This window comes from Cicer arietinum, chromosome 3, assembly GCF_000331145.2.
Source record: "Cicer arietinum cultivar CDC Frontier isolate Library 1 chromosome 3, Cicar.CDCFrontier_v2.0, whole genome shotgun sequence".
Classification (NCBI taxonomy): domain Eukaryota; kingdom Viridiplantae; phylum Streptophyta; class Magnoliopsida; order Fabales; family Fabaceae; genus Cicer; species Cicer arietinum.
In genome coordinates this window covers 12,315,710-12,326,917 of record NC_021162.2, presented here as the reverse complement: position 1 = coordinate 12,326,917, position 11,208 = coordinate 12,315,710, and the positions used below count along the sequence as shown (strand labels likewise).

Genomic DNA, 11,208 nt, shown 5'->3' with positions numbered 1-11,208 from the left:
ATTATTATTATTATCATCATTATTACTATTATTACATTTTTATTTTTATTTTTTGATACATATATAAATAAAAATAATAATAAAACCGGTCAACACATAAATATTTTCTACCTAAGAACTACGTGTGTTTTGATTTCCCTATTGCACCTAGGGATACGTAGGAGCAAGGTCTTACCCTTGTCAAACCAAATTAATAAAACAAATATTTTTTTCTTCTTTCATTAATGTAAATAATTTAATTTTTTTTTATTAATTTTTTTTGGGTAAAAATAAATAAATAAATAAATAAATAGCTCGTATATAATTAATTATAGGGTAACCGTTTTAACGGACGTCGTAGGGTGTTAATAATTTCCTACTCGTAATCGACTCCCGAATCCAAATTTTTGGTTCAAAAATATTATTTTAGGTTTTATCCAATTTTTCCTTTAATAAAAATAAAATTGGTGGCGACTCCTTTTTCGCAGACAAACCGGACGCGACATTTATAACTGTGTTTCGGGTTTAGCGTCAGATGTCAAACACTAGTAATCGTCTTGTTTGAAAATACAGATTTTGGTCCATTTTTGTCGGGTGGTACGAAATCGCCCGTAATGTCCAGATGAAATCGAGGACTTGGAGACCATTATAGCATTCTTCTCCTAAATTTATAGTTGTGTTTCTAGTTTCGCGTCATATTTCAACCACTACCCATCGTCTTTTTCGAAAATACTGATTTTGGATAATTTTTGTCGGGTGGTACAAAAATTATCCGAAAAGTCCAGAAGAAATCGAGGATCGGGAGACCATTATAGTATTCTTCTCCTAAATATATAACAGTGTTTTGCATTTCGCATGAGATATCAAACACTAGCCATCGTCAGGTCCGAAAATTTAGATTTTCGTCCATTTTTGTCGAGGGGTACGAAAATCACCCGAAAAGAACAGATGAAATCGGGGACTAAGAGACCCTTATATCATACTTCTTTTAAATTTATAACTGTGTTTCAGGTTCTGTGTAAGATATCAAACACTTGTCATCATGTTGTTCAAAAATAAGGATTTCGGTCCATTTTAGTTGGGTGGTATGATAATCACCCGAAATGTTCAGATGAAATCGAGAAGCAGGAGATCCTTATAGCATTCTTCTCCTAAATTTTTAGTTGTGTTTCTGGTTTCGCGTCTTATTTCAACCACTAGCCGTCGTCTTGTTCGAAAATACGAATTTCGATCTATTTTTGTCGGGTTTTACGAAAATCATCCAAAAAGTCCAGATGAAATCGAGGACTGGAAGACCCTTATAGCATTCTTCTCCAAAATATATAGCAATTTTTGGGTTCTGCCTCAGATATCAAACACTAGCCATCGTCTGGTCCGAAAATACATATTTTGTTCCATTTTTGTCGAGGGGTACGAAAATCGTCCGAAAAGTCTATATGAAATCGAGGACCGAGAGACCCTTATAGCATTCGTCTTCTAAATTTATAACTGTGTTTCAGGTTTAGCGTCAGATTTAAAACACTAGCCATCATCTTGTTCGAAAATACGAATTTCGGTCCATTTTAGTCGGGTGTTACGAGAATCACCTGAAAAGTCCAGATGAAATCGAGGACCAGGAGACCCTTATAGCATTCTTCTCATAAACTTATAACATTTTTTCGGGTTCCGCGTCAAATTTCAGATTTCAAACACTAGCCAACATCTTGTTCGAAAATACAGATTACGGTCTATTTTTGTCGGTTGGTACGAAAATAACCCGAAAAGTTAGATGAAATCGAGGACCGATAGACCCTTATAGAATACTTCTCCTAAAAATATTACATTATTTCGGGTTCTGTGTTAGATATCAAACACTAGCCATTGTCTGGTCCAAAACTATAGATTTTGGTCTATTTTTGTAGAGGTGTACGAAAATCGCCCGAAAAGTCCATATGAAATTGGGGACCAGGAGACCCTTATAGAATTCTTCTCCTATATTTATAATTGTGTTTTGGGTTCCGCGCAAATATCAAACACTAGCCATCGTCTTGTTCGAAAATATGGATTTTTGTTCATTTTAGTCAGGTGGTACAAAAATCGCCTGAAAAGTCCATATGAAATCGAGGACCGGGTGACCCTTATAGAATTCTTCTTCTAAATATATGAAGGTGTTTCGGATTCCGCGTCAGATTTCAAACACTAGCCATCGACTTCTCCAAAAATACAGATTTAGGTGCACTTTTGTCGAGGGTTACGAAAATCGCCTGAAAAGTCCAAATGTAATCGAGGACCGAGAGACCCTTATAACATTCTTCTTCTAAATTTTGAACAGTGTTTCGGGTTCCACCTCAGATTTCAAACACTAGCCATCATCTTGTTCGAAAATACGGATTTCGGTCCATTTTAGTATGGTGGTATAAAAATAGCTAGAAATTTCCAAATGAAATCGAGGACCAGGATACTTTTATAGCATTCTTCTCCTAAATTTATAGCTGTGTTTCAGATTTATCGTCTGTTTTCAAACACTAGCCACCGTCTTGTTCGAAAATACGGATTTTTGTCTGTTGGTGCGAAAATCTCCTGAAAAGTCCAGATGAAATCGAGGACCAAGAGACTCTTATTGCATTCTTCTCCAAAATTTATAATTGTGTTTCGAGTTCCGCGTCAAATTTCAAACACTAGCAATCGTCTAGTCCGAAAATAAAGATTTATGTCCATCTTTGTTGGGTTGTACGAAAATCGCTCGAAAATTCTAGATGAAATCAAGGACCGGAAGACTATTATAGTATTATTCTCCTAAATATACAAATTTTGTTCCATTTTTGTTGAGGATACGAAAATCGCCCCAAAAGTGTAGATAAAACCGAGGACCGAGAGACCCTTATAGAATTCTTCTTCTAAACTTATAATTTTGTTTCGGGTTCCGCGTCAGATTTCAAACACTAGCCATCTTCTTGTTCGAAAATACGATTTTTGGTCAATTTTCTTCGGGTGGTACGAAAATTGCCCAAAATGTCTAGATGAAATCGAGGACCAGGAGACATTTATATCATTCTTCTCCTAAATTTATAGCTGTGTTTCGAGTTCCGCGTCAGATTTCAAACACTAGCCAACATGTTGTTTGAAAATAAGGATTTCGGTCCTTCTTCGTTGAGTGGTACGAAAATCTACCGTAGAGTCCAGATGAAATCGAGGACCGGGAGACCCTCATAGAATTCTTGTCCTAAATATATAACAGTGTTTCGGGTTCCACGTCAGATTTCAAACACTAGCCAACATCTGGTCCGAAAATACAGATTTTGGTCCATATTCGTCAGGAGGCACGAAAATTACTCGAAATGGCGAGATGAAATCGAGGACCAGGAGACTCTTATAGAATTCTTCTCCAAACTTATAACAGTGCTTCTGGTTCCGCGTCAGATTTCAAACACTAGCCATCATCTTGTTCGAAAATACAGATTTCAATCTATTTTTGTCGAGTGGTACGAAAATCACCCGAAATATCCATATGAAATTGAGGACCAGGAGACTTTTGTAGCATTCTTCTCCTATATTTATCACTATGTTTCAGGTACCGCATCAGATTTCAAACACTAGGCATCGTCTTGTTCGAAAGTGTAGATTATGGTCCATTTTTGTCGGGTGGAACGAAAATCACCCGAAAAGTCCAGATGAAATCGTGGACCGGGAGACCCTTATAGCATTCTTCTCCAAAATTTATAATCATGTTTCGAATTCCGCGTCAAATTTCAAACACTAGCCATCGTTTGGTTCGAAAATACAGATATCGATCGATTTTTGTCGGGTTGTACAAAAAACGTCCGAAAAGTCTAGATGAAATTGAGGTCCGGAAGATCCTTATTGCGTTCTTATCCTAAATATATTACAGTGATCGGGTTCCACGTCAGATTTGAACCACTAGCCATCGTCTGGTCCGAAAATACATATTTTGGTCCATTTTCGTCCGGAGGTACAAAAATTGGACGAAATGGCTAGATAAATTCGAGGACCACAAGACTCTTATAGCATTCTTCTCCAAAATTTACAACATTGGTTCGGGTTCCGCATCAGATTTCAAACACTAGCCACCATCTTGTTCGAAAATAAGGATTTGGGTCCATTTTAGTCGGGTGGTACGAAAATAGCCCGAAATATCCATATAAAATCGAGGACCAAGTGACCCTTATAGCATTCTTATTGTGATTCGGATTCCGCGTCAGATTTCAAACACTAGCCATCATCTTGTTCAAAAATACGGATTTCTGCCACTTTTCTTCGGGTGGTACGAAAATTGCCCGAGGTGTCTAGATGAAATCGAGGAGCAAGAGACTTTTAAAACATTATTCTCCTAAATTTAAAACTGTGTTTCGGGTTCTGCATCAGATTTCACACACTACCCATTGTCTTATTCGAAATTACGGATATTGTTCTATTTTTTTCGGGTGGTGCGAAAATCGCCCGAAAAGTCTAGATGAAATCGAAGACTAGGAGACCCTTATAGCATTCTTCTCCTAAATATCTTCTTCAAAAATACGGATTTCGGTCCATTTTAGTCGGGTGGTAAAAAAATCACACGGAATGTCAAGATGAAATCGAGGACAAGGAGACTTTTATAGCATTCTTCTCCTAAATTTATAACCGTGTTACGGAATCCACCTCAGATTTCATACATTATCCATCATCTTGTTCAAAACATACGGATTTCAGTCCATTTTAGTCGTCGTGTATGAAAATCGCCCAAAATGTCGAGGTGAAATCGAGGACCGGGATACCCTTATAGCATTCTTCTCCTAAATATATAACAGTGTTTCGGGTTCCGCGTCAGATTTCAAACACTAGCCATCGTCTGGTCTGAAAATACAGATTTTGGTCCATTTTCGTTGGGTGGTACGAAAATTGCTGGAAATGTCCAGATGAAATCGTGGACCTGAAGACTCTTATAGCATTCTTCTCAAAAATTTATATAAGTGTTTCAGGTTCCGCGTCATATTTCCAACACTAGCCATCATCTTGTTCGAAAGTACGGATTTAGGTCCATTTTAGTCGAGTGGTACGAAAATCGCCCAAAATGTGCAGATGAAATCGAAGACCATGAGGCATCGTCTAAATTTATAACGGGTTCCACGTCCGATATCAAACACTAGGCATCGTCTTGTTCGAAAATACGGATTTCAGTACATTTTTGTCGGGTGATACGAAAGTCGCCCAAAAAGTCCAGAAGAAACCGAGGACCGAGAGACCCTTAAAGCATTCTTCTCTTAAAGATATAATAGTGTTTTAGGTTCCACGTCAGATTTCAAACACTATCCATCGTCTGGTCTAAAAATATAGATTTTTATCCATTTTTATCGGGTTGTACGAAAATCGCCTGAAAATTCCAGATGAAATCGAGGACCGGGAGACCTTTATAGAATTCTTCTCCTAATTATATAATAGTGTTTCAGGTTCTGCGTCAGATTTCAACCAACAATTATCATCTTGTTCGAAAATACGAATTTCGGTCCATTTTCTTCGGGTGGTACGAAAATTGCCCGAAATGTGGAGATGAAATCGAGGACTAGGAAACTTTTATAGCATTCTTGTTTTAAATTTATAACAGTGTTATGGGTTCCACGTCACATTTCAAAGACTAGACATCATCTTGTTCTAAAATACGGATTTCGGTACATTTTAGTCAAGTGGTATGAAAACGCCCGAAATGTCCAGATGAAATCGAGGAGCAGGAGACTTTTAAAACATTCTTCTCCTAAGTTTAAAACTGTGTTCAGGTTCTGCATCAGATTTCACACACTACCCATCGTCTTTTTCGAAATTACGGATTTTGGTCTATTTTTTTCGGGTGGTGCGAATATTGCCCGAAAAGTCTAGATGAAATCCATGACTAGGAGACCCTTATAGCATTCTTCTCCTAAATATCTTGTTCAAAAATACGGATTTCGGTCCATTTTAGTCGGGTGGTACAAAAATCACACGAAATGTCAAGATGAAATCGAGGACAAGGAGACTTTTATAGCATTCTTCTCCTAAATTTATAACCGTGTTACGGAATCCACCTCAGATTTCAAACACTACCCATCATCTTGTTCAAAACATACGGATTTCGGTCCATTTTAGTCGGCGTGTATGAAAATCGCCCGAAATGTCCAGATGAAATCGAGGACCAGAATACTTTTGTAGCATTCTTCTTCGAAATTTATAACTATGTTTCGCGTTATGCGTCAGATTTTAAATACCAGCCATCGTCTGGTCGAAAAATACAGATTTCGGTACATTTATGTCGGGTATTACAAAAATCTCCCGAAAAGTCCAAATGAAATCGAGCACCAGAAGACCCTTATAGCATTCTTCTTCTAAATATATATCAGTGTTTTGGGTTCCGCGACAGATTTCAGTCACTAGCCATCGTCTGGTCCGAAAATACAGATTTTGGTCTATTTTTGTCGAGAGGTACGAAAATCGTTCGAAAAGTCAAGATAAAATCAACGACTGAGAGACCCGTATAGCATTCTTCTTCTAAATTTATAATAGTGTTTCGGGTTCCGCGTCAGATTTTAAACACTAGCCATCATCTTGTTCGAAAATACGAACTTCGGTCCATTTTCTTCGGGTGGTACGAAGCTTGCACGAAATGTCCAGATGAAATCGAGGACTAGGAGACTTTTATAGCATTCACTGCTAAATTTATAACGGTGTTTTGGGTTTTACATCAGATTTCAAACACTAACCATCGTCTGGTCCGAAAATACAGATTTTGGTCCATTTTCGTCTGGTGCTACGAAAATTGCCTGAAATGTCCAGATGAAATCGAGGACCAGGAGACTCTTATAGCATTCTTAGACAAAATTTATAACATTGTTTCGGGTTCTGCGTTAGATGTCAAACACTAGCCATCATCTTGTTCGAAAATACGAATTTTGGTCCATTTTAGTCTGCTGGTACGAAAATTGCCCAAAATGTGCAAATGAAATCGAGGACCAGGAGACTTTTATATCAATCTTCTCCTAATTTTATAACCCTGTTTCGGGTTCTGCGTCAGATTTCAAACACTAGCAATCATCTGATTCAAAAGCGCGTATTTCTGTCAATTTTTGTCAAGTGGTACCAAAATCACCTGAAAAGTCCCGACAAAATCGAGGACCGGAAGACCCTTACAACATTCTTCTCCTAAATATACAACAGTGTTTCAAGTTCAGCATCAGATGTCAAACACTAGCCATCGTTTGGTCCGAAAATACATATTTCAGTCTATTTGTGTCGGAGGTTACGAAAATCACCCGAAAAGTCAATATGAAATCCAGGACCGAGAGACCCTTATAGCATTCTTCTTCTAAATATATAACATTGTTTCGGGTTCCGCGTCAGATGACAAACACATGCCATCGTCTGGGTCCAAAAATATAGATATTGGTCAATTTTCGTGGGGTGGTACGAAAATCACCCGAAAAATCTGTTGGACTTTAGTCCTTGAATCCTAATTTTGACATAATTAACAAACATACAATGTTCATACATCATATGATAAATCTAACATGTTAATTGAGCAAGATTTTAGGAACAACAATACAATCCTACACACTTGATACAAATTGCTTGGAACACAAGAAATCAACAAAAGTTGATCATTGACCGAGTAAATCGATTGGGAAATCGAGTTGATCTTTGCCATTGTTCAACACAAAGCACTTACAACCAAAGATTCTAAAGTAGGAAAGGTTTGGTTTTCTACCCTTGTAAAGCTCATAGGGTGTTTTCCTAAACAGGGGCCTAATGAGAACTCTATTGACAACATGAGTGGCTGTACTAATTGCATCTGCCCAAAAGTACTTAGGTAGGTTGGAGTCCTTAAGCATGGTCTTAGCTAACTCTTCTAGGGATCTATTTTTCCTCTCCACTACCCCATTCTGCTGTGGTGTCCTAGGAGCAGAATATATGTGGTTGATTCCATGTAGTTCACAATAATTTTGAAAAGCATCATTTTGGAATTCACCTCCATGATCACTTTTTATTGAAACAATTTTCTGATCATTCTCATTTTGAACTAAAGCAGCAAATTTCTTAAAAATTGAGAATGTATCACTCTTATGAGCCAGAAAATAAGTCCATGTGAACCTTGAGTAATCATCAACCAGCACATATCCATACAGGTTTCCACCTAAACTCTTAACTTGGGCAGGTCCAAAAAGGTCCATGTGAACTAGCTGCAAAACTCTATTTGTTCTAACAAAATCTGGAGAGGGAAAGGGAGTCTTAACCAGTTTACTTTTCTCACAAGAATCACACAACCTATCCTTAGAAAACTTCCTATTGGGGAGTCCTATTACTAGCTGTTTGCTAACAAGCTTATTCAAGTGATTAATATGAATATGAGCAATGCGTTTATGCCACAACCATGTTTCATCTTGATTTGATAACAAGCAACATACAGCACTTGGTACAGAATTGAAATCCAACATATAGATGTTGTTAATTCTGTCACCAATCAGCTTTATGTTTTTGTCATCTTTATGCTCAATAATGCAAGATTGTGATGAAAAACTTACTTGAAAACCTTTGTCACATAGCTGACTTATGCTTAGCAAGTTATGCTTGAGTCCTTCAACATATAATACATTCTTAATCACTGTCGTTGACTCATTGCCTATATCACCAATTCCAATAATTTTTCCTCTATTGTTGTCTCCATATTTGACAAAACCTCCTTCCTTTAATGTCAAGGACAGAAATTTGGATTTGTCCCCTGTCATGTGCTTCGAACATCCGCTATCCAAATACCATGAGTGCTTAGTGGATGTCAAGCACACCTGCAAAACAAAATCAGAATTTTGTTTTAGGTCCCCAATCTAAATTGGGTCCTGTTTGGTTAGTGTCAAACACAGATTTCTTTGCTTTCCAAATTTGCTTCCATCCCTTATTGGCTAATTTTTTAAACTTGCAATTTGACACAAAATGTCCATTTCTGCAACAGAAATGACACTTGCCATTAAAGGATGAATGGTGATTTGGCTTAGTAAAGATATCATACATATTCTTAGCAATGGCAGATTTCTGACCATGTTTGACACTTCTGGTTTGCATATAACCAATACCATATCTATTTTTATTCCTTTTAACATGCATGTTTGGTGTATATCCTAAACCAGATTTTTCATGAACATGTCTTTGATTGCTAAGTATGACATTCAGTTTATCTTTACTATTAGCAAACTTTAACAAATCAGATTTTAATGATGCAACCGTATGTTCAAGTTCAATGCACTTTGCAGATTTTTCTTGTGAATCCTTTTTCAGTTGTTCACATAAATTTTCAATTTCTTTATGCTCAACATTCACTTGTTCAAGCATTTTCTTTGTGCTTAACAACTGTTTTATGGAGTTCACATAATCATCATGCAATTCATTGAAAGCTTCTTGAAGTTCATCATATGTTGGATTAAATTGTGAACTAACCTCTTTTTCCGATTCTGAATCTGAATTTGCCATGAGACACATATTGGCTTCTTCTTCATCCGAAGAGGCAGAGGATTCATCATTATCGTTCCAAGCAATATACGCCTTCTTTGTTTTGGTGACTGGTTCTTTGCCTTTTGATTTTGCAGCTTTATTTTTGTTCTGCAATTTGTAGCATTCTGACTTTATGTGACCAGTCTTCCCACATTCATAACATGTAATTTGCTTGTTGTCGCTAGTCTTGGAGCTGGATGGTTTTCTGAATTTGTTATCTTTCTTCTTCAGAAATTTCTTAAATTTCTTGACAAGCAGTCCGATTTCTGGTTCTTCATTGTCACTGCTGGATTCATTTGAGCAGCTATCGGATTCAATTTTTGATTGATTTGCTTGAACCTTCAGAGATAAACCTTTCTTTTTCCTACTTTCCATTTCGGATTCATCCAGTCGTTGTAATTCCATTTCATGTTCCCTTAACTTTCCAAATAGTGTTGCTGTCGTCATCTTTGCAAGATCTCTAGACTCAGCTATGGCTGTTATCTTTGGCTGCCATTCTCTGGTTAAACATCTCATAATCTTTCCAATCTGCTGTTCATTATCCACATCTTTTCCTAGTGCATGCAGGTTGTTGACTATGTGTGTGAATCTGGTTTGCAAATCGCTGATTGACTCTTCTTTCTTCATGCTAAATAATTCATATTCGTGCATGAGCGTATTCACACGAGCTCTCTTAACATCAGTAGTACCTTCGTGAGTTTCTTGGAGGATGTCCCACATCTCTTTTGCTGACTTGCAATTGGACACTCTAAAGAACTCTTCTGCACATAGGGCGGACGTGATGATGTTCTTAGCCTTCGCATTGAAACCAACCTTCTTCTTGTCTTCATCGGACCAGTCGGCTCTAGGCTTGATAATCATTGAGTCGTCAGTTCCTGCAATCTTGGGAATGTACGGACCGTTTTCAACAGCATCAAGGATATCTATGCCACTTGCTTCCAGGAATATGAGCATTCTTTGCTTCCAGTACATGTAGGCTGTACCGTTGAAAGCTGGTGGTCGAGCTAACGAAGCGCCTTCTCCCAGAACGTCAGTTGAGGCCATCTTCTTATAAGTTTTACCTCTCAAGAAGTTGGCTCTGATACCAATTGTTGGTATCAGTGACCTCGCAATAAAGAAAATATATCAGTTTTCGTTACCAAATTAATCAGTATCAAGCGCACAGCGGAAATTAAATTTTGAGGCATGCAAAGTTAGCAATATAGAAAATTAAAGAGAGAGAGTTAGAGAAGAAGACACAGAGATTTATCCTGGTTCGGTTGTTCCACAACAACCTACGTCCAGTCCTGAAAATCCAATCGGATTTCAGATTTTCTTCTCCTTCAATAGAAAGAATCAATTACAAAGATTTTCCAGTTCCAGTTTCCTCGAAACCTATCTATCTCTCACAATGTCTTTCGTATTGCTCACCCCTTGATCCTTGTAGTCAATCAGCAGACTCACACAAAATCAAAGTACGGCTCCTTCTTGATGAGGCCTCTCACCCAAGAAGATCGCCACCAGTTTCTAGCTGGATTTCTAGCAGTCGTTTTCTTTACAAAGTATTTATTTCAAACAGAATAAAAGAAGTCTTCAATCTTGAACAATGTGTCTTCTCACGAATCTGGTTATTCAATGATGGATTATGAGAACATTGTCTTTTCTCTCAAGAATACTTTTTCAGCTCTCTCAATGATTATGGATAATCTTTTTGGCTTTGATCTGAAAAAGCAATATCAGAATGTTAACAATGTGTTCTTAAGAGTTCTT

General features: G+C 37.4%; 1 protein-coding gene across 1 annotated transcript in view; it reads right to left on the bottom strand.

The window, feature by feature from the left end:
• LOC140919655 (uncharacterized) overlaps positions 1–10,503 on the bottom strand; it is a 30,956-nt gene extending 20,453 nt beyond the window's left edge. Inside the window, exons 1-2 of the mRNA XM_073366258.1 lie at positions 9,406–10,503; positions 8,568–8,759 (exon numbers count right to left, since the gene is read on the bottom strand). Coding sequence (XP_073222359.1) covers positions 8,568–8,759; positions 9,406–10,503 — 1,290 coding nt within the window. The remainder of the gene's footprint in view (positions 1–8,567; positions 8,760–9,405) is intronic.
• Positions 10,504–11,208: the final 705 nt, after the last annotated feature.